The sequence below is a fragment of the Buteo buteo genome, chromosome 22, assembly GCF_964188355.1.
Source record: "Buteo buteo chromosome 22, bButBut1.hap1.1, whole genome shotgun sequence".
NCBI lineage: Eukaryota > Metazoa > Chordata > Aves > Accipitriformes > Accipitridae > Buteo > Buteo buteo.
Genome location: NC_134192.1, coordinates 4,308,332 through 4,333,517, shown reverse-complemented (window position 1 = coordinate 4,333,517; position 25,186 = coordinate 4,308,332). Strand labels below are relative to the sequence as shown.

The window sequence follows — 25,186 nt, the reverse complement described above, 5'->3', positions numbered from 1 at the left end:
GAATCTTATAAGCATTTTTAAAGGTAGGCAAGAGTACAGCCCTATCTGCCTTGTGAGAATGGAAAAAAAAATATCTATGAGCAACAAAGACTACTTTTTTGCCTATCACCTTCTTCCTAGTCTTAGGGGGCAATTTTCTGTACAAGCTTCATTGTTCTCAATCAGGCACTGTAAAGCGTACACTTAAATGAAAGGCTCTCCAGTGCAGGGGGGAAAGCTGTTTTTCCTCCAGTCTGGCTCAGTAACGGTTAAGACTTTAAGGCTTTTAACCTTCAACAGAGAAATTGCTTTGAATTTTATTATAAGCTTCTTCTCATTGAACATTTTGATTGCTGAGGTTTTAAAGGACACAACCAGAAACATTCCAGACCACATAATAAATAAACCCAACACAATAAAGGTAACTAGGTCTTTCAGAAGTTTGTAAGGACTCCTGGAGATGAGCAGTTGATTTCTTCAAGCTGAGCAGAGAAGCATGAAATGAACTTCAGCTTGCAACAAACTAGGGAGTCACGTTAGAAAGAACATGTCTCATTTTAATATTACTTAATACTGGGATTGAAAAGGCATTTTAACAGCAAAGAGGAAGATCCTGTAGTAGAGGAAAGCCTCAAATCTAAAGTAATCTGGAGGCACCAGTTATTTTAAGTGATGACAATTTTAGAGGTCTACACATGCCAGAAGGTAGTTTCTATTTTAAAGCACTATAAACAGTCTATTGTAACCAAGTGGAACAAAATTCCATTGATTCTTTAGAAAATAAACTTAAGAAAACTCTTAGAAAAAACAAGTAGAAAGCTTGCTACTAGCTCTAGTGATAAACTTATTAGTTTTCACTCTATGCAAAGGAAATGGAACAATATTAAGGTGAATGAATTTAGGTGTAGATCAAAAAATGAAGGATTATGCTGCCAGGGAGTGAAGGATTATCATCACTTACCTCCCTCATCCAGAAGCTTCCCACTCAGGGGCTGGGATGTATCTGAAGAGTAACATGTAATGGAAATTTGTAGCATTAAATTAACTGCAGCTGATTGGAAGCACCTGATGGAGAAGAGGTGAGAATACCTGCTGTTTTAGAAGTGTGAATAGGATAATCCCCAAATCTGACTTTCTGGTCTTCTGCCCTGACATTAACTATTAAGGTTAAAATTAGTCTGAACACTGGAAAAAATACTACAATGGTCAGTTACAATAAGCTACTGGAGAGTAGTTTTCCAGACCAATAAAAAGAAAAAAGGCTCAAGTTATGGTTTTTAACTGAAACCATAGCCTCATGACACAAGTAGTCAAATAACCAGGCAATACACTTAGCATCAAAAGGAGACACAAGTTTTCATTGATCAGTACAGTGACACAGCCAAAAAACCCAAAACGAACCAAAGCACACCCATCATCTCCTCAGTAGACTATTTAAATACTTAAGTCAAGGCTACAGAAAACAAAATCTTACCTAGTAAGTGTGTACTCCCTGAGTCCTGAATGCAGGTTCATGGCAGAAAAAGTACCTATGCATCCACGCAATCGTTTATCTCGACCAATCTTCCACGTTACAAACAGTGGGCTGTTTTAGGGAAGAAAAAAAAGACATGATCACAGAAGCAATATTGACAGTCGGTGTGAAATTTCAGCAGCAGTGCCCTTCCATTTCGGGCAATGGGGGACCAAATCTCTAAAATAACTGTATCTGAGCAGGCCATAGTATTTAGAAATGTTCTTTGCAATTCTTTTGCCTGTTCTAGAAACATTGCTCATGTGATATAATAGAAAATAAGATTACTGGAATAGTTAATGGACGGAATGAAACTGCTTGGTAACAGATAGGATATGCTCAGTGTCCCTCACTGTTACCCATTAGCCTTCTGTGAATGGGAAAAGCCTCGCCTTAGATATCTGTACATAAGGAATTCTTTACAGAAGGGAAAAATACCCCTGTCACACTAGCCACCCCGCCACCTAAACACAAATACTTTGGTCCTTAACACTTCTGGCAAGAAGCTACCTGAAATTCTGGGAAAACAAAATTTAGGGACACTCTCCAAACTTAAAGAACTGCCTGAGGAAAGGATATTTTCTCCATGAATCCCAAGTTAGTATTTAAGAATCTCAAATATGACGAGGAGTGGAGCAAAATCTCTAGTAAGCTGAACATATCTCAATTATATGAGTGTGACAGTTACAAAGGAATACTTCTACTATCAAACAACTTTGTACCAATATATACACTAAGTTAACAAAAAAGAGACAAACCATACAACTTTTTGGGACCAAAGTTCTCCTTGCAGTTCTAGAGCATCACATCAATATGAAAGCAACAGAAAACTACACAAACTTGAATTTCTCAGGGGAGCGCACACGGCTCCTGGATACCCAGTCCTCAACTCTAACAAAGATTTCTAATCCTGAGATGAACAGGGACATATAGAGAAGAAAAGAATATAAAATTTACTCTTTTTCCAGAAAGGAGACAAATCAAAGTGGATTACACAAACAAGAGTACATTTTCCCTTACTGTTAGGCTTAAAAACAAAGAAACAAACAAAAAACAACCCACCAAAGCTCAAAAAAAAAAAAATCAGTTAAACAACTTGACATAGAGTATTCTTGGTCACAAATAGGTTCACATTTCTGCAGAACAAGCAACCCCTTCCCACCCCCACCCCCCCGCCCTTAAATCCTGAAGTAAATCTGGTCTTAATTTTTGTGGAAAGTCATAGGCCATTCAGGCATAAATATGTATCATTCTTCATATGATGATTACAGCCACACTGCACTAATGCTGACAGAAGCAAGGTGCATCTCTGACATTTAGAGCACCTGCCACCACCACACACACGCTTAAGGATGCACAACTGATTTCTCTCCAAAGCTATTTGATCAGGCACTGCTCTTCAGCATTATACACATGTACAAACCATCATGCTGAATTCATCTTGTTTTTCTTTACAGCTGTTTCTTACACAGTGTCCTTACTATATAGTCCATAGCCATTGCTATGATGATCAAGAAGTCTAGGATGAAGTAACCTACCTTACTCTAGCAGCTAAGAAGCAAGAGATTACAAAGCAAATAATTACCACATATGCCTTTAAGGAAGGGAGCAGATCCAGAAGCATAGATACAGTCAAAAATTCACAAAAAGTCAAGTTGGCTGTATCAAAAAATAAGAATCATCATCTGTTACTACTAACAGCTGCAAAGAATGAATAGATTTACAACAGTGCACTGTTAAGATTAACAACTCTGCACTGCAAGACAACCTTTGGTAACTATGTCTTGTCTGACTCCTCACCTGAAGGATCAGTAAAAATATAATCTGCAAGTTTCTCTATTTTGTGAAACAGAACCTCCCTTTCTAGTTATGCTGAGATTCTTAAAATATACTAAGGCTAAGAGCTTTATTGGATGAGCAGATCAGCCACTGCACAACTGCATGAATCACTGCGCAGTGTAACAGAGATGGAGGCAACTGTACTGGGGGTATATACATAGGTATGTGTGAGGTTTTGGACTTTCAAGGAACAGCTCATATTCCTTTTCTCCTTCCATTCCATTTGCTTTGTCAGGTATGGCACAAGATATTCATCAAGTGATGGCAGAAAAGGATATGCCTCTCAGTCTCTATAGCACCAATGCAGTAGCATCCAGTCCTCTCAACTTTCCAAAATCCGTTGTTATCGCCTGCTGGTAGAGCAACTTCCTCCTTATTTGATTAAACTGGATGAGTTCCCTTCTTTCAATGATGCTGAATAGAAGAGGAAGCTGAAGTCATATCTTTCTTTTGGATTTCCCTTTTTTTTTTAAAAAAAAAAAAAGTTGTTTGATAAAACTGACGAGCATAAAGCCAGAAGGGACTATTACCTAACATTTATTTGAATGCAGGTTATTACACTATTCTCCATTCAGATCAACAAGTGGCATTTTACTAGAATTTTCAAGAAAGGTATTCCAGTTCCCCTAAATGGTATTAACAAAATTATTAGATTGCAATGGCACCAAAGACACTCTCTCCCCTTGCACAGAAACAAGCCTGAATAAGATTCAAATTGGACTTCAGGATTATTCTCTTGACCTTTATCTTTGGATTATGAGATTTATTAGCTGTAATACACTTAGTGGCGGGCTATAATTCAGGGAAACATATACGCATTTACTTTCTTGTCAAAAGGGAATTCCTTCTAGGATGCATCGTTACTGCTACTTTAAAAGGACAACAGAAGAAAACATCCAGAGACCATCACTGAATGTCAAATAGATTACTAAAACATTTGCATATACTTTGAAGGTCCTTGTCAATGAGTACCAACAGAAAAAGTAAAGGTTATATACATATATTTTTGTACCAGTGGTGGTAGTAATATAAGCATACCATTTGGACTAAATTTAAACCTCTATCCATTGGGTAAAAGAACACCACTGGTAGCCATACATGCTATACATCACAAAATCTGACTCAAGATATTTTTCCAGCCTTTCAACTTCTGTATCCCCCACACTTGCCTCCTTGTTTCCCAGGAGCCACTAAAGGTATCAGCATGTCTACATAGAAGATATAAGCCTACTGAACAGAATTACTTTTCTTAATTACCATCACAGATGTCTTCAAAGTGTAATATGGACCAAAGGTTCAGAGCAGTCAGTGACCCAAGAGGATTCTAACTCTGAAAGATTCAAGAAATAAGGCTGAAAGGGACCTTCAGGGCTCCTACTATCATAAGGAATAATTATATTATATAATTCTGTTCATAAATGATCCACATTCTCCATCTTAAAAACTAGAAATAATGGGGACAAAACCCCCAAAATGCAAAATTAGAAGGTTGCCTCAAAACCTCACTGAAGTTCAGAACTTCTGGAAATGTCCCAATTTCCTGCCAAAATGTTTTCCCAGTCAGCTTGTACCTAGCTATTCTTGTGCCAACATTGTCCTTTAGTTTAAATAGTTCTTTTCCCTTCCCGGTTATTATTCCCCAAAGTATTTATAGAAAGAATTCATATGCCTCTTCAGACTTCACTTTGCTGAGCTAAATGGGTTGTGTTCATTCAGTTTCCTCTCAAAAAGCCTCTTTCCATTCTGACCATAACAGCTTTTCTCTATACCTTTTTCCAGTTTAAATTTGCCTTCTTGAACATCAGTGTCCAGCACTGTACACAGAATTAGAGTAGGGTCTCACACTTGCATTAATGCTTCCATCTCTGAACTAGAAACACTGACTGCTACATTTTAGGATTAATTCTCACAGCCTAATATAAAGTCCAAGTCTGCCATTCAAAACTTTACAGAGCATTTCTAGTCTTACACTAAAGAAAGACAATAGAAAACCAGCTTATAGAACCTGGACAAGCTATGCAGAGAAATGAATTTGTTTCTTTCTAGTGATGTTCTTTTGCTTTTTATTGGCATCCTTGGTTTCAGCTGCTTGCCTATTTTCTCCAAGCCTGCAATGCTGCTCTTGTGTTTTAAAGCCAATAACCCACAAATAAACTTGCCATCTAACATAACTGCAAATCTGAGATCTAAGGCTAAGTGCCAAACTCCACAGATATCGATGTCAAGAACAGCTAAGTAAGTACGTACATTTCCAACTTGAAAAAAAAAAAAAAAAATCCTGATTTTCATCTGTTATCTGTTTTTCTTAGAATAAAAAGGAGGAGTTTATTACGCAACACAGTCAGACCTAAAATGAAAATTTGCACCTCCAGGCACTTGAAAGAAAACAGAAGAGAAAACCTCTAGTAAAAACCAGAAGAGGTGGCAGATGTGATGTGAGGACTTCATTTTATCCAATGACGTACAACAAGGATATGCATCACATGCTAGAGACCTGAGTCCTCTTTTTGCCTAAAGAAGTTTGAACCCACATATCCCACAAAAGTAGGAGAGCATATGGAGGTGGAGCGTGCTCACCTTTCTAACTCTGGCTCCCTCTTGATCTAGTATGAAAGCTGGGGGCCGGGGGGGGGGGGGGGGGGGGAGGGATGGTGGTGGTGTTTTTTTTAAAAAAAAAACACTCACCAAACCAGATGCTGCAGTTCCCTGGGAGGGCTCTAACAATCAGCTTCAAGTAGTTCTCTTACTCAATTTAGGGTGAAGCATCTTATTAAAAAGCAAAACAGCTTCGAGCTTGGGAGTGAGCCCTCTTGAACCAAGAGACTTGGAAATTCACTTGTCTGATGGGTTATCCAGCTTCTCATCCTGGTGCCAGGAACCTCTGACATATGCTGCTGACAGTATTAACAACAGGAGTGATGCTGAGCACCCTGAATAATCAGTAGCTGAAAGTTGGTGGAACATGTTTCAAGCTGCACAGAAGCAGAAGGGACCATATCCAGACCCTTAGAAGCATCTCTAAATATCTTAATCATTCTTCTTCCATAAGGGTCTGTATTTTGTGATTTTTTTTTTGTTTGTTTGTGAGCCAGACACTGAAAAAAATATTTCCATCTAAAACTGTTCACAGGTGCCACAGCAAATTCACAAGCAACTTGAAGATTAAAAAGTTTCCATCCAGCCATTGCCTAATTTACTATTTACTGAAAAGTCTTGCCCAGCTCTGATCTAAATAGCAGACAACTGTTTCAGTTATTTGCCATAGAGGTTGTCAAGCACTACTCCATGAAAACCAGCTGATCACATGTATCAGTTTTCCCTATTTTCAGCTGCAAAACTGAATTAAAGAGACACTTGCAACACAGTAAGGGCTTAAACTAATATTGCTTCCTTATATACAATTGCTGTCATCAAAAGGGGCATGCATACATAGTCTGTCTCCCTGATAGACTACTGAAATATATGCATGTATCCAACACCCTAAACACTGACCTTAAAGGCTAGCCAGAAAATGTGTGGCTGAAGCAGAGGAGCATGGGTCACCCGATCAGAGTTCTGCCCCATGTGTCACTTCAGCTACTATTACACTTTTTTCATTAATGAAGAAACTAGGACAGGCCTGTACTTTACTTGAGCATTAATCTGTTACAACTTGTGGATAACTGGAGCACTCACATGAAGGTCACAAGGTATAAACCTATATAAACACAAGGTATAAACCTATATAAACATTGAATGTCTCAAAATAATCTCTTATACACCATGCTTACCAGTGCCCTAAGCATATTCCTTACTAATGTTTTACAATCAAAATCCCCTAAACCAATTACTGACCTGCTTGTTATATGTTACTGAAAATATTTAGACTGAAAGCAAAAGTGTGCAAGCTATTTTAGTAATCAGTCAGCTATCACAGGAAGAGTCAGCATGTCAGTAACATACACTGACATCATGTAGAAAGCATTGTTAAAAATATCTTCTTTTAACATAAAGCAGCACTGGATACAAGCTGCCTTTTATTTACCAGTTCATTCAATAAAAAAGTGAAGGGATTCTTTAAGTTGGGGTGTGGGGGAAAAGGCAAAAAGTGTGAATACATTGGTCTTTTTCTGATACCTTCAGAAGCAGCACGAAGTTTCCTTATTATGGATAGCGAGGAAAAGAGAGGGGATGGAATTGGGAAGAATAGGGGAAAGAATGGGTAACAGACCAAGAATATTTCTCTACTTTTATAAAAGATGAGTGAGAACTTTTTTGGTTTCACTTGAAGGCTTCCAAGTAATAAAAAAACTTGTAGGACTCTGAATTGAAAAGGATTAAAATTGATGAACTGAGAAGTAAAATGATATTTAGACAGACATTTTAATTATAGTTATTTAACCTACCATCTTTTATAACCAGAGAAGTGAAGAAAGTCTCTACAGCCCTAATGTTACTTGACACCCAGGGCTGTAGGATCAGACACTTTGAAAAGTCATCACGCTCATCCCTTTGTAATACCAGAGTGCTTCCACTTCAGCTCTGAGGATTTCCAAGCTACAACACACCCAGAAAGTACTCTAAACAAGCAAAGTTGCAATGGCAGTGTTGTCCTTTTTGTTTTACACAAGTGAAAAAGCTATTGTTCCTAAATTCTAGAAATTTTAACATTTATATTTTTTAACATAAAGCTTACTCTATCTTATTTGGGATCATGCTACACCTTCAAATAATGCTAAACCCTTGTGTAACAGTGTTTCAAACTAGAAGCATCTGGAGAAAGAGAAATTAAAGTTTATCATTAGAACAGTACGCTGTGATCCCTCGCACAAGCAATGCCAGCCTTATTCACAATCACAGAAAGCAGTCTCCCTGCTAACTGATGCACTCTAAACTTTGTGATACTCCAGGCTGTGGCACTGCCAGATGTCACAATTCAGTGAGCTAATTTGCATTACTTAATATAAGAGAATACAGCTTAGTAATGAAGGAGGTGGGAACATGTACACTGATAGCTTTATCAAGGGCATCTGTACATACACTCCAAAGCACAGGAGGGGGGCAGATATGTTGAAGGTTATCTAGTTCGAGATGAAATGGGAAACTTTATGGATGATATTATGGAGCTGGACAACAACAACAAAAAGAGTCTGGTGAGTACCTTTCTGCAACAGTCATACAAGCACACAACAAGGTGCGAGAACATTTTAGCTTACAAGATATATTCTGGAAAAAATCTGCTAAGACACAAGAAAGTCAAGACAAGAGTTCATGAACTTCCAAAGGGGAATAAGCAAGAATGGCAAACCCCCACCCCAAATTTATAAAGACAGAATTTGATAAATGTAGGGAATACATAAGATTCTCTGGAAGACAAGAGAAGCAAGAAAAGGAAGAAAAAGGCAGTAGCTCCTCACAGGAAAGGAAGTTTCCTGAAACGAAACAGGCACAAGTGCAAAAAAGACCAACAATCACAGTAATAGATCCTCTTGGAGAAACTGGAAATAAATCAGGTTACTGAAAAGAAAGAAAAACAGGCACAATGAAGACAATCAATCTGCAACATGACATCTGAATATTAATGAGTATAAAGGAAAAACAACTATCATTTATGAGAAGAAAGACAAGGAAATTGTTGGCCAGCTACTTAACTCAGAGACTTAGCATCTTCTGTTGCCAGATGTTCGTCTAAGAAACCTAAACTGTAAAACGTTCAATTTAAAAAATCCTAATGGTAAGAAACATGAATGCTGGGATTGACTGCCTGGGAGGACGTACAGCTGCCATCATCAGTGTATCCTCAAAGGCCTCCAAAAAACAGGCCACTGTCAGGAATACTCTAAATATATTTGATTCTGCCCTTTAACGAGAGAAAAGACCAAATGGCCTCCTGATGTTTACTGCAGACTCCTATTCTGATTTTTTATGATGCAATGTAAAAGAACAAAGGGACAATTCACAAATGAAACTATCTGTGAAATTGTGGAAGAGACAATTACAAACCTCCAGGATTGAAAAAAAACATCTGAGAAAAAACACATTCATCTTACACTTCTGTATGTTTCCTTCTATGTAGCAGTGTTACAGAAGTGCGGAGAGAGAGAGATGTAACATTAACCATATTCTAAAGATCAGAAAACAATTTATTGCTTCAAAGAATGTAAGACTGAGTAGCTTTGGCAAGGTTCAAGGTGCTATTCAACATTTACTTGAGTGTGTAAGCATTTTCTGAATCAAGAATAGAAGGCAGTTTCTTCAGCAACTTATCTAAAGTTCAAAGGGAGTTCTGAAGTGAAAATTTAGAGAAGCCCATGGATGATATTTTTCCTATTCTGAAAGCCAATATAAAGAGCCTTTTGCAGCTAGATGAAAAAAAAAAAAAAAAAAAGCAGCAGCTAGTTTTTCCACTACAGTGCCACTTAACACATATTTTTGATGTGAGTTGAAAAAGCACTACTTGCTTGACTACTTTTACACAATCAGAAAAAGAATTAGCTACTGAGTAAAGTGTCTGAAATCCATTACCCTATGTCCAAGTACACACATATATGCAAACACCTCAACTGACTAGGATAATGACTTCCATCTAGCAAAATTCATAAAGACTGGAGCACATCTCAAAACCCCATAGATTTCCCTGAACAGGAGGAAATTTATTCTGTGATAACATTCTTCTTTGTGGGAAATAAGCTGAGATTCTTAAAAACAGTTTATATTGCATTACTCCTTCAACACATTCAGTCAATGTGGAAGGTTCATTACTGCCAATAAATGATGATCCGAAGACAATCACCACAATCTACTGGCTTCAGAAGCTGGAAGCAAGATCTGCAGTTTTTAAATTTAAAATATAATTACTGAAAAAGTTATTAAATACTTCTGAGGGCACAGCATATTCTTTCAGTCATTCTCAGTACTAAGTGATCAAATGAGCAACTCTTCCAGCTACTGTATTTCAGAAACAAGCATTTTATTAATTTCATTCTTTACCCATATAACAGACAATATATTTGGTGGGTTTCCTGAAATCATTACATGTCCTAGAGAGATCAGCCTCACAATCAAAACCTGAGCTGCTAGGTGTGAATTTGCTAGCAAGTTCTGCTTATCTAAGCAGCTAATCTTAAGGAAGGTCAGAAAGCAGCTACTATTTTAAGAAAATCTAGTTTAAACAACAGCATAATCAGGGTTAAAAATAAGAGGACTGCTCACTGGTAGGTCATTTTCTAAAGTGAACCTACAACACCTTAAGGTTGCATTCAATATATTCAAATTCATTTTTAAAATGGACATAAATTCACAAATACATCTAAATGATGTGGCTGTTCATTCAGCTGCAGGACCAGTGCTGGTGTTCTTGTACACTGTATTAGATGAGCTGAGGCAATATAGGCAGCATTCCAGAAAAGAGAAAGTAAAATTAACAATTTATAAGGGGATGAGGACTTTTAGGCACACCCAGATTGGACGCTCAGTCAGACACTACTCTGTATTTACAAAGTTGTTCTTTCACACCTTCTCCCTCCAACTATCACAAGACAATACATCAACTTATGAAAGAAATTAAGTTTCTATGACATATGTTCCCAAGTTAGCTGTTCACTTTGCTAAAATAAATATTTACATTTAACAAAATCCAGAACTACTCAGAAATCACACAAGTTGGTTATGTAGGCTTATTTAGCATTGCTAAAAAAAGATCTGAATATTTACAGTTTATCAAAATTGACAGTAAGAGTTACATTCTACACGAGCAGAGAATCACAGCTCAGGACAAAACCGGTTTTACCCACCTCTGTACTCAAGACAGTTTTTAATGATGCCAGCCCACAAGTGTGTTTGAAACTGAACATGAGGACTTGCAGCATAACTGCTCTTTCAAAAAACAACCTTCAAAATCATAACATCCTCCACAGGGATTCTCCTCAGGCAATGTCAGAGCACTTAGTCTGCAGCACCACAGGTCACAGGGCACCTGGAAATTCCTCAGGATGGCACCTTCCTTACAGGTCATCTAATTACTCGCCTCACTGCTCAGGGTTACTGATGCATCTTTAAGTCTATGTATCTTCTTTTAGGGTGAGACACTTGAATTTTCCTCTAAAATGGAGTGTTTCTTACCCAAATTCCCATAATGACTGTGTATAAATTGAGTTTGTATGAGGGACTGATTTGTCATGCTGTCTGCACAGACACACAGCTGAGTATGCATACACTAACCAAGAGGACATACCGGTTAATCAGCTCATTCCACTTCAAATTACAATGCTTCAACAATGTTCCAACTGCAGTTCTTGTCTACCACAAACTCCCAAGATCATCAAGCTGTTTTATATCTCAATGGGCAGATATCAGGTTTATACATCTGGATAGCTGCTAAATCATTAAGTTAATTTAAGTTATCTAGAATTGAGTATCTTCAGAACATCAGTCCCTGGGGCTGTACTTTAGCTACTAAAGCCATTTATATTTCCAAGACATTAAGATCAAGTTTAGGTGAGGATCCAACACAGATCCTATGCAGTTAGGCCAGAAAGGGTACAGGCATGGCTATGTTTTTTAATTAAGGGGTTTTTTTAATTAAGGAAAAAAAAATTTAAAAAATCAAACCTTAAAAATATTTCTAGCCCATACAGCTGTGGAGATAGCTTTCCAAGTATGACCCAAGCATTAGCCAATGCAATATCACAAGGTTACTCCAGCACCTTGGCTGCTGATCTTAGCAACAGCAGTGTTAGCACAGCCTTAATGTTTACTATTTCTTGTCAGAATCATGCATGCAACAGGGAAACCATTAGTCATTTCTAATTTAAAATACTCTTTGCAATGATGAAGAACAGTGGCACAAAGCCATCACCCACACAAAAGAGGGAGGACAGGACAAGATTTGAGAGTAGCCATGAGGAAGAAAAAAAGCAAGAAGTAAAAAGGAAAATTCATAGCTCCTCCAGAAGACTGTGGAAGTGAAGGAACAGTGGGGAAAGAGAAGAGTTTTTTCATCTTCCTCTGAATGCCGAGTAGAATGAGTCTGCTAGTCTTAAATAATAAAAGCTTACGAAATAAAAAGGAACTACCAGAATGGGACAAGGGTTTACATCCTCTTTAAAACACTGCAATTGTGATGCCAAGGCTCCTCAACAGGGTATTATCACAGTATTTTCTGTGATCATGCACACCATGATCCCCTGCTCTTCCACATTTACCTCTGACTAGTCGGTTTAGCCTTCTATCTTGTAAACTTCTGCTAATCCTATCCAAGCCCTGGCCACCAAGGTAAACATACATACATGCTCCTCAAAACCAGCCAACCAAATATCTCTATTTCAACACCAAAAATCACTAAAGACAATAAATAATCAGCTTTGCCTTTTTTAAAGGGCTTGATTGTTTATATGTATTCTTTCCATTAAAGGTGCCTATAGGTCTCTCAGCACAGGTCTAGGAGCGATGCAGCTTGAAGACAGACATCCCTCAGCTACTTCCAGGCGAGCATACTTATCTGAGCAGTACAGCACTATACGTGTCAAAGCAGATAGGATGGCTCTGCACTTAGCCTAGTTGATTCTGGTTCTTATTAAGCACTAGATCAGGAATTGCTAAGCTGTACACTGTCATATAACAAAGCCATAACCACATAACACCCCTCTGATCAGCATTACCAGCCTCACACAATTTGAGATGTGACAAAGCATTACAGAATGGGAATAAATGACCAAAAATCACAATTTATTCAATGAACGCTACAGAAACACAGCAGTAACGGGCACTGTTGATACTGCTCAAGATAAAAGTGATGAAAAGCAGGTATGCATTTGGACTCGCCAGGTCCCATCTCTTGCCAAGCCAGGGAGCCTTCCAACCCATGGGATTCCAGCCTTCTCGGCAGCCCAGCATCAGAATGGCAGGGATGGAGAAGCCACAGGAGCCCAGCTCCACACAGCTCCTTGTGGGAAGTAGTAGGGCACTCATGTATCCTCAATGCCAAACACCATTGGTATATACAAATGTAAAAAACAATTTTTTATCTGGGAACTGACAGCTTCAGTGTGTACTCCTGCCTCCATCAGACTCTGAACTCATTATGCTTCAAAATTAATTCTTCTGCTCGTTGTGCTCATTTCTGTATTTCATGTATTTTTATCCTTTCTTTCACCTCCCCATCCTCTTCCATCTCCTTTTCAACTGCTGTCCTCCCTCCATCTTTTTCATATTTAATCAATCTCCCTTTGTGACAGCTTTTGAAAAGGTGGGAGAAGAAATAAAGTAATACTCAAGTTACTGCATTCCACATACCCATTACAAGTCAGTGAGTTTTGAGGCCTTTCTCCCTAAATGGGTTGCTATTTTCTTTCATAAATTCTCATTTTGACTAAAACCTCTGGAGCATTCAGCAAGTTCCCAAAAACTTAGTAAAAAGTTATGAGAAAGGAGATTTTTAATTTCAGAACACAAATATGAAGACTTAGCTCCTCTTATCAAAATAATGCTTAATCTTTCAAGACAGTACACATGCTTATTAAAAGCATCCAGAGTAAGGACTGTACCTCCAGATAAACTTTTGCTCTCATGTCAAAAGCAACCAAGAACAAGTGTCAACGTGTATTCTAGGTTATTAAGCACCATAATTTGTAACATTTAATAAAATTATACAACAATATGTATATTTACATGATAAAACTGTTTGCATTTATGCTCTGACCTACTTAAGCAAATTGTTTTTCCCCAATTGCACAATTATGAACCAGAGCAGAAAAATTAAGACTTTATGAAGTTAATAAATCAATTCAGTGTCATTACAAATTATTAATGTTATTACTTCAGAGTCTGCAGTCACCTGATTATGACTTTCTATGGGGCATATTTAAATATTTCTAAGGAATATAACTTTGTTTCACAATACCTTTATTATTAGTCACACATTATACTACTTTTAATCAACTCAAACTAACTTCAGATTATACACTGAAACTATTGGGTTTGTTAACAAAAACTATTCACAAAAAACTATTAAAGCAAAGCTGGTATTTTCTTCCTGGCTATTCCTACCTTTCTTATACCCCAGAAGACATTAAATGATTTTATGTTCCCTTTCATAGCTGTAGACAGAAAAACCAGGAAAGTACTGCATTTGATCCAATAAATAGTTTGCATCAAATAACTTTGGCTACATTTTAAGTGTTTTGAACTGGTCCCAGCCAAAGTCACCTCCCCACCCAATTTTCAAAGAAAATGAGCAACTTAAAACCACATACTGCTCCCATATCTAAAAACAAGCTCAAAACCATGTTCAAGGGTAGTCAGATTAACAAACATGTTAACAAATTAACAAGTGTTCAAATTAACAAGCACTTAAAAGGACTGGCACTACTTATCCTCCCGAGCAACACTATGCAGCCTCCTTTTGAGGAGGAGCCAGTAGTCCTGTATTAGAGATACTAATGTCAAAGAAAAACATTTTAAAGGATGCAGCACAGTCACCCTAAACACACATAACTGGAAGCTTTGCAAGTCAAAGTTGAAACAATTTCAGTACCAAAGATGTCACGTATAGTTTATGATCATTCTACTTACAAACTGGAATTGAGACAAAATATTTCCAGTGAAAGCATTTTCCTTCACATAGTCTTTTTTTGCAATGAATGCTTTGAAAGGATTCAGCAGAACACTTTCCCAAAATTCCATGAAGTAAAATAGATCCAAACCCAAATGTTTTAAGAACACAACATCCAAAATGTTTTAGAAAGCTGCATAAGGTCCCCAGAACTTTTTCCCCATAAAAGACTAGTGAAGACAATGCTAAAGAGATCAGATAAGAATAGCTCCCACTCCTAGATGCTTTCTTTCCTTAGAAGTCACTAGCAAGAATGCAGCAAACATTAGTTTTGAGGTGCTGGTATAACGTTTCCCCTTCTGTCACTAAGAGGATGATTCAGGCATAAAATTAGTTTTGAAAGTTGATAGAGAAAAAGCATCCTCTAGGCACTAAAGTCTGGAAGTTTAGCGTTACAGCACTATTTCCATTCTTTTAAGAGAGCAAGCAATTCCACCCTCACAAGTAGTTGCTGCATATTAACCACAAACCAAGAGCCAGCGAATATTGTTTTGCACAGATTTCAGACAGCAGCTTAACACACAGCTCCTACCCTTTAGAGTCTACACATAGTACCTTAAAAGAAAGCCTGTTCTCATTGCCAACAAAGATACTGAATTTTTCCTTCTGATTACTTGACAGTTTTACACAAACTGCCAGTGATCATTAGCACCAGGGATGCTGGGTTTTCATAAATTGGTTTTTTTGTACTGCTGAAATATTACCTGAAGCAGTTAGTCAAGACATCAGTGAAAACCAGGAGTTGTAGTTACTAAAAGGTCACACAAAATTTTATTAGAGCTATAACTGGGATTCTCCTGCTACAGATGAATCATAACTTATCTTTTAATGAATTTCAGCTAACTCTGAGACACCTTGTTCTTTCAAAATACTAGATGAATGAGTAGAAGCAGGCAGAAGTGTATGCAATTTGTTCTGGAAAATAACTTTGTTAATTAAATTTACACACTTTATACATACAAGACACTAGACATAGTCATAAAGGCATCCATTTGGACCTTTAAAATGCTTTTTGTTAGTTGCCAAATGCATGATGCCTGCTGAGACATAAGCACCTAGGGGCACAACATAAACAGCTGAACAAAAAATTTATGCCAATAACTGAGAATTTGCCAAGCCTGTGAGAAATTATCACACAGGAGTTTTCTGCTTAAGTGAAACTTAGTTCAAAGGAACGAGAAATATTTAAAGAAACCTAAGAAAAAACTGGAACTACGCAGGATTTTTTTATAGCAGTAATATGTTACAGAACTTATATGCCAAGGTGTCAGCTGACAGGAGATACTGCAATTCAGCCAAACATTCAGAAATATTCCTTTAAAAAATCATTGATCCTTCTTCATGTTAAACTACATATTCTAAAGGTCCACTGCATAACAGTAGTTTGCAAGAGACTTGAAACACTAGGAACTATACAGTAACAAGATACATTAGAATGTACTTGAACATTTTTAAAGTGTATAACTTTGAAAATTTAATAAACATTCAATTATTTTGGTACTGGTTTTAAGAAGCTCATGATAACGTTGCAAGATGAGCTAAAAAACAAGCCTCAGCAGAATTTGAATTTGCCCTCTAATTCAGACTTCACTAACTCTACAGCTGGAATGAATTAATCTTTTGGATCACAAGAATTACTCTTAAATCAATGCACTCTAGATTGCACTATTTGTATAGAACTTAGCCATGTAATTTAACCAATGAGACAACAGTTCAAAGGCAGACTAAATACAGTGCTGGAATTAGAGCCAAATGGAATTTTTATTTTTGCAACAGAACAGACATACTAAAGACAGTGCTTTTAAGACTGACAAAGATGACTCAACATCAGGGAGTTCTCACTGGTTTGAAAGCAATGTCTGCTATGGAGACTGGATGTTCTTAAGACAGACATCTGTCAGTCAGCATAGATATAAAATACAGAGATTATCATGCCTTCAGATGAACTAGATGATCTCTCAACGTCTTTCCACCCCTTAAATCATAAATGACTGCATAGATGGTTGAGTAATAGTAAAGTTCGGAGCTGTTGCTGAAATAAAAACAGCCTCACCCAACATTCCCATTCCCAGATAGATAGCCTCCTTTCTTGTTCTGGAACAAACATGTGTGTGATTGGGGAACTGATATGGTTAAAAATATCTCTCTCTCCTTTTTGCCAGCTTAACTTAGACCAAGCTTGTTTCTCTGCTCCCTTTCACTGTGCTGGAGCACGTGCAGGGATGTCAGCTCAAAAACAGAGGAAGAGGCAAAAGGGACAGTGAAAAAGCACAGCGATGATAACTGCTTACATCTGTACCCCCCAAGAAGAAATGCATGCAGTACAGCTTAGACAAAAAGGAACAGCAGTAAGATTTTTAAAGAAAGATAATTACTTATATTACACCAGCCTATATTGCTGGAAAAAGCAGAGGAGCTTTCAGGCACATTGCTGCTTTAGCAGATTAGGCAAAGCACAAGACAGAACAAAACTGCTCGTAATGTAAATATAACCATGCTGACCTTGAACAAGAAAAACACTTAACATTTAGGCAACAGAGAAGTGTGTTAGTGATAGGCCAGATGACCAGTCGCTGGTCCCTTTGGAAGCTGGATGAACCGCAGTTAGTAACAGAATGATGCAGTAATACATAGAGCCAGTGTATCTAATTGAGGCCCCAATTTTTAGTACACAGCAGACATGCCTTGGTTATTCTCAGACATCAAGACAACAGACAAAGCACCATTTTCTGAGCAAGCATACTGGTTACTACATGCTGTCACTAGCCATACAATTAGGCAACCAATAAACACAAAGACACCGGCTCTAGTATAGGAAATTACTGGATGACACAGCAGCATCTTTACAGGCTTCCCCTGTTCTTACATTGTTCCAGCGGTATCTGCCGTCGGCTATCCCTAGGAGACAACATACAGGGCTAAGTTGATCCTCATTTGGGACATCAGTTCTTTCACTGTCTCTTATCAAACACAAGTTCACTCAGATACAGAGATGCTGTCTACAATACAGTAATTTTGCTTAAAAAAATTGTGCTTTTTATATTTGAAGACTGTCAAATTTAGGGTTATGCTTTCATTACAAGGGAACAAACCCAAAAAGTTTAAAAAAATGAAAATAACCACAAAACACTGCCTCGTATGAACCTCACTGCAGTTTTATAATTGATAACTAGCAATGCCCCTGAAAAAGGCACTCCCATGTTGCCTACTTGTTTTCTGTTCCATGCTTCATCATGTCTTTTGCCATCTCAAGCAGTCATGTGGTTGTAAGTCGGGTCAGAGCTAATCTCTTAGAAACAATCCATCCTCCAGTTGATATTACTGGGTCCTGTTGAACTAGGGATCCTCCTTGTAGCAGGCAGACTTAAAGACTAGGAAGAAGCAGGCGGGGGTATCAGACAACTTTACTAGACACACAGCTAGCTGTATCTGTGGCATCTGACAATCAGTTGGCACACTGCCCATCAGATGCAAAGGGAGCAACCTCACAAGGCATCTGCATTGGCTACTTGGTGATTCAGCAAAGAAAACAGTAGTCCACAGGATCCACGATAGTAACGGCAGTGTATGGAAACACAGGGTGGATGCTCTGGAGAGTAAGCTCAGGTCACTGAGCAGAAGACTTACATTCAGGATTTTCATGGTGTTATTTTCTGAAATGCTGCCAGTTCCACATGCAAGGCCTGAGAGGGAGGCTGAGACAGGAAGTCAATGATACAGAGGGAAAGGATTTAGGCATGATGGGAACAGGAAGAACTTGTTAGGCATGCACATTAGTCATGCCAAAGTCAGCAAGACTGGTATGCTAATGAGTTTTGGAACTTACAAACACTTCTACACTACTGCTAGAAATTTCAGAAGTAACACATGGGAAACCCAAATGCTTGGCTTCACCTGACACCCTCAAAGTAAAAAGCATCTCCAGGACTTGGTGGAAGGAGGACAAATCAATACAGTGTAACGCTGCAATTCCAACAGGAATGACAAACAATAGGCAGGTGGGGAACGGCACTGTATGTGAGGACATATAAACATTTAATGGCATAAAATATTACAGGAGAAGAGAGACCCAATGAAGTTACAGTTATGCAGAAGTCGCATAATCAAGTAATAAAGATGTATCATCAACTGCACTACCAGTTAAGGGAGATTATAAAGTTGCAAGTTTAGGAAAGATAGTAACAGTGAGCAACTGAAATCTCCTGATATAAAGTAGACCCTGTGCCTCATCAGAATGACATGTAGAGAATTCTCTCCCCCCCACCCGCCCCCCAAGTAATGACTGCTTCCTTGGAAATTAGTGCTAGGACCTACATGAAAAGATGCCATCTTTGGTTTGGCTTTGAGTGGTACACAAGACCTAGTTAAAGGATACTGATAGGAAAGCTGCTCTGTAACTGCGCCTGTAATGCAATTATATTTCAACATTGTAGTTGAATACAGCAGGCCATAAAAGTATTTGGCACATGGATAATGAAATTCAAGTAAGGGAACAGTGTAAAAAAAAAATGGAAGTAATTAGTAAGCCTCCCAACCCATTCCCCCTCAAAAAAAACCCCCAAAAACAACCAACCGCAACACAAACAACCCTAAAAGAAGAAATCCAAACAGCAAAAAAAGTGCAACAGCTTGGAGTCTGTTAAAAGCAAAACCACCATGCCCCACAAAAAAAAACCCAAAGCAGACAAAATTCTGTATTAAAAGACCAGGTAAAACTTTCACTACAGTTAGAAAACAAAAGCAGTCGAAAGAATACCTCAACCTCAGCAACAAAAGCCTACACCCTGCACGACTGCATAGAGAAGTTAAGAAAGGCATAGGAGAGAGGTCAGCTTTTAAAAACAGAAAGCTTGCCTAATGAGAACAGAAGAGATTATAAAACACATGGTAGGTCAAAAGTAAACAGTAAACAAAGAACTAAAAAAGTTTGGGTAGCACCTTGCAAGTTACTTAAATACATCAAAAGCAGGAAACCAACTAGAAAAAACAGTGGGATCTCTTGCCAACCAAAGTGAAAAAGGGACACCTGGATGACAGAGGGAAAAAGGGATACGGAGAAGCTCACTGAACACTCTGTACCCAGTCTTCACTGGTGAAGCAATTGGAGAGACATTCACACCTATCCTTATAGTATAGTCAGAGGGACTAGGTCAATTTAAACTAAGTACAGAGGAGGCATTAGGCTGAAGGGACAAGTTAGATGTAGTTCACTTAGACCAGACATTTACAGGACAGTTCCAAACCTGAAACTGAAGAACTGCTGGGCAACAGGTTGCCAGTGTAACTCCAGTGCACACAAAAGACCCTAAAGGGACTGGCACTACAGAAAAGCAAATGTGATTCCCATCCCTGCAAAGTAATAGCAGATCAGATCGCTGTGCACACAGACAACCACAGTCTATTGGAAAGAGTATGCACAGCTTCTGTAAAAGGAAATCCTACCAAGACCACAACTCTTCCCCCCAGCTGGTGTGAGTCTACATATACTTCTGAATTTGGGGTCTGAGCTGTTGGATCCACTGAACATCTGGGCTGAACACCAGATAGTCTTCTGGTAGGGATCAATCGGGTTTATTTTGGAAAAAACTTTTAAGTGTAATCTTCAGCCACCCAAAAGGTGCTCAAGACTTTCTGTGACAGCCTGCACATTCCTTTGCTACATACTGCAGGCTCCTGGCAAACTTCACCATCTTAAAACCATGATGCACAGGTTTGCTGTACATTGCAATGTTTGCAACTACGTGCTTAAAAGCACCATGGTGCACCGAGATGAACTCAGTAGGGGGGAAAAAAAAAAACCAAACAAACACATTACCTTGTTTAGCCTTATATTCCAGCCTGTAAGCTTTATTCTGACGACTGGGGAACTGGATGTAGGGCAAACAATTGGCAATACTGCTAACAGCAGATACATGAAAGGAAGTTTGTCTTATGTGATTGCTTTTTCTTCCACAGCTTCTGGATGTACTTGCAGGCACCAGTCTACCTGCTGATGGTGCCAAAAAGTCACTGAGGTGAAAAGAAAATCAAATTGAAACTCAAGTATTTCTCTCCGCTAATATCTTCAGCACTGCTGGAGACAATAGCAGGCTAATAGTCTCAACCAGGAGAACAGTTACATCCTCAGAGCAGAAAAAAAATCCAGGTTAAAGCAACTTAAGCTGCAGTTCTTGGCAGCCTAAGATTAATAATGGCTGGTTGCAAGGGTCCCATCTCTTCCCAGACTGTATGGGAAGACCCAATCCCTTAAGCCAGCTCTGGCATTTAGCGTGCTAAAAGACTCAGCAAAAAAAGTCTTACAACTCAGCAAAAAAATAACCTAACAAAAAACAGTAGAGTATCTGCTGCTGACTTATCAAGCAGAAACAGCACAGCAAGCATACACTGATGAATGCAAGTAGTACAAGTGAGGGTGTGGGGCACATATGTGAGGATGTTTTGTTTGCCATGGAGGTGCAGTCTCATCCAAAAGTTGCATTTAACTCACATTAGTTTCCCAAACCAGCAAACTATAGTCACACCATTAATTATGCCTGCAATAGGTTTGGTATGTGAGTGAAGTCAGATTGGGAAACTGCAGTCCAGTTCTATAATGTCATTCAAGTGGCTCACAGGATACAAATACACCGCGTAAGATGGTCAGCTATTCAACACTAACAATACTAAAGGAAGACAAAATTCTGGAAGATCTAGAATTAACCTCAAGCAAAGAGACTACAGTGTTTCCACAACAAAGCTTAAACATTTCTTTCTAAAATTAAAAATTCTCTCAAACACCATGAGATACAAACAGTCTCTCATAACTATGTACAGAACACCTTCAGTAAGATCCCTTCAAATGTCAAAACTGAATTTCAAAAACCATCTCATCAGCCTGGAAACACTGGAAAATAACCAGGGTGCATTTTAATTTTGATGCATTAAAACCTCTGTGTTCATGTTTTGTTTTGTTTTTCTTCACTAGATACCATTTTATGAAAGCAAAAAGCTAACTACATTTTCAAATTAACTTTGAAAATTATGCAACATATCTGAAACTATCTAACATGAAATTACAACTACATTGTGCACCAGCAATATATATAGCCTTTCAAAAGTAGTACCGAGTTATCTGAAAATACTGTATGCTACAACTCTGTCACAAAAATATATAGCATAAAATTGGTAGTTTTGTTAAAGATAGTTATTTGGTATACTACCAAAAAGCCCCCAACAACTCACTATCCATGAGCAGATCCCACACAACCATAATTCAGTCATTACTCTGGGAATTAACTTAAATAAACCAGCTGTGGACCAAATCACTGACCTGAAGGGCAGTATTATTTTGTTATTAAATCTGTACATTGGTTAGTCAATGAAGTTTCTAAAGGCCAAACCACTGAAGATATATCTTTATTCCAGAAGACTAAAGATTCCTACTGCCTATTTATTTTTAAAATCAACATACTTATAATGGTAGATGGCTTTTAAAGAACTATGAAAAAGGCTATAAATTCCTTGAAAATAACAGAGATGTCCAAGTCGTTCCTTTTTGGATTTCTCAGTGCAATGCTTCAAGGTGCCAGGCCTCCTATTTTCACCTCTTCCAAGGCAGAAGAATTCAACTATCATCTCACTCACTGACCAGACTCCAGACTCCAATTTTTATTCACCAGACCTGAGAGTTGGAGGTTGGTACCTATTCTTCTTTTGGTAACCTGTGACAGGTGGGACTACACTGATCAGCAAGTTCTACTAAAAACCAAAGCATGGATTTACATACTTTGCTCAGGTACAGCCACTGGTACAGCATCCACCCCATCAACAGCACTCAGCTCTGTGCCAGACCATACACATGAACAGGAGGTGGCACGTTCCACCTCAGCAGTTTACCTCATGGTGTGAGGCCAAACTCTTCCTTTGACCATCGATCCCAGTTTTATCTCCTTAGAAGTTGCCACTCTCTCAACTGCATCCAAGCCCAACACACAGGTAGCAGTCACCATCCTTCAGTTGATGGGGGAAACCTCAACTGAGATGAGTGGAAACAGAAGAACAACCATTTAAAAACACTGACAAACAATAAACATAGTCAGCTGTGGAAGCAATAATCACCTGCTCTTTCACTTTGCTGGTTTGGGTTTGGTTTTTTTTTTTAAAAAAAAACAAACCCACAAATAAACAACAAACCCACCAAAACCCAGCTTTGCTTGAAAAGCTGTTCACATACCACAATTTCAAAACCCATCAATTTGAAGTCTTCTGACATCTCAAAGTAAATGTGGATGCCCTGACTACCTCAGATACATCAGGGTGAGCCTGTCATTTCAGCTCCCCATTACTCCCTTTCATAAAACCTGTGCTCCTAAACTGCTCCATTTCTTTGCTGTCATGAATTGCTATGCAAATCAAAAGCCATTTTGTTAGTTGGCTGAAGTCAAGTAGTAAAGTCTTCAGTATCACTAGTTCAAAAAAATTACTGCTTAACAAATGCTTTGTTTGCCATTTGAGTTGTCATTTCCTTAGGTTTTATTTCGGCAACCCTTCTTATTAACAGCAAAGATACTGTGTTCAGAAAAGCAATACCCCATTCCCTGTTCAACATGAACCATTACTGAGTTATGGTTCAGTTCCAATTCAGTGAAAAATTATTTATACATATAACATTCTCCAAATTCATTACCTCCACAGAGCTCTGTTATTGACCAACGTTTGCCTCTGTTCGTCTCCACCTTGAGAAAGACATAAGTCTTACTCAAGCCAAAAGTATGGTGGACAGAACAGTAAAAGTTTCTCTGCCAAAGCAAAACAGTTTATCAGAAAACAACCCCCACTTACTAAGTTAGTAATCCTGCTAGACCTAAACAGGTCACAGAGAGCCAACCTTGGTATCTCTGAACTCGTACTGAAACAAATAATCTGCTCAAAACCAAGTTATTCCACTTTCTACCAGAAGCTGCCTACAGACAGTTCATCTAACAGTCCTTAGAGATATTAAACTTCATCTATCATCACTATTCTCCAATAATAATCTTCTCTTTAAAAGAAAAAAAAAAAGCATCAGTGTCAGTTTAAAAGACCTATCCCCACATTCAGACACTGAAGCCGTTAGTGACAGCACTGAATGTTATGTCAGAAGTATCTCTGGATCATTACTAACTACTATGGCTGTACAAAAGGACATGAACAGTTTACCAACATCTGCAAGTGTCAATTAAAAAAAAAAAAAAAGAATAATTTTTAAGCTAGAAATAAACTGACAATAATATGATATGGACAAGATATGCTTTGTCACAATAGCCTGATAACTTTCAATGGCAAAACAAATGTTTTCATCCTTGAAAACTTCATCACCAGAAGATTTCTCAATCTAGAACATACTACCAAAGCAGAAGCCTCTAAGGGACTAGGATTATTGCCATCCATCAGTCCCCTTCCACAGGAGGACCATGAGAAGGGACAAACACCCACACTGATACCTAAAGCCCAAATCCACCCCAATGAACTCAGAGAGAATGAGGGATCTTTTAAATTATCAAATCTATTAAGGTCACTACCAAAGGCAATGCATCATATATTTCTCATCATAAAGTGATCAAGATCTATCTAAACTATTTGGATTGCTTGCCCCCGCTAATCCTGTTAAAGGTTACTATAAAGCCATACTGCTCCAGTAAGTAGAAACCTTGCACTCTAAATCTTACTCAAAGTCATTTTCTATTCTTTTGCTCTTCTGGCACTACTGGCATCTAGTTTAAACACTTGTGTGCCTTTGTCTTCCTATATACACATACATATGGACACACAAACATATATATACACATACACCAGTATGGACACACACATATACATACACACCACCCCCAATCAAGTTTTGTACCTCTCAGCTATTGTTCCGATCCTCTAAAGCAGCCTAGCTCTTCTCCTCTTCCTTTGCAAGCTGATCTCACACTTCTTCCAGGCACTCTGGCTGCCCTGCTCTGCAAACAGAAAATGTCTTTCTCCTGAGAGTAGCAGAGCCATGAAGTTTTACAAGTAAGATCTCAGCCACTCTCTTGTAAAACTGTATTTAACACATTCCTATTTTTACTGATAATTTCTCTTTAAAATAGCCACTTGCCCTTTACATATCTATAGCATAATGAAGGCTAAGAGACAACTGGCACTCAACTGGTAATACCTGGAAACCACTAAGGAGAGAAACAAACTCCTAACTTACAGAATCAGTTTTTAATTACTCCTGAAGTACGTGAAGCTGCTCTCTTAAAATATTGATTTTCATC

The 25,186-nt window shown here is 38.3% G+C and overlaps 1 protein-coding gene across 1 annotated transcript in view; it reads right to left on the bottom strand.

Annotated features, from left to right (window-relative positions):
* AMMECR1 (AMMECR nuclear protein 1) overlaps positions 1–25,186 on the bottom strand; it is an 81,133-nt gene that overhangs the window by 43,124 nt on the left and 12,823 nt on the right. Inside the window, exon 2 of the mRNA XM_075054131.1 lies at positions 1,454–1,564. Within this exon, the coding sequence (XP_074910232.1) occupies positions 1,454–1,564 (111 nt within the window). The remainder of the gene's footprint in view (positions 1–1,453; positions 1,565–25,186) is intronic.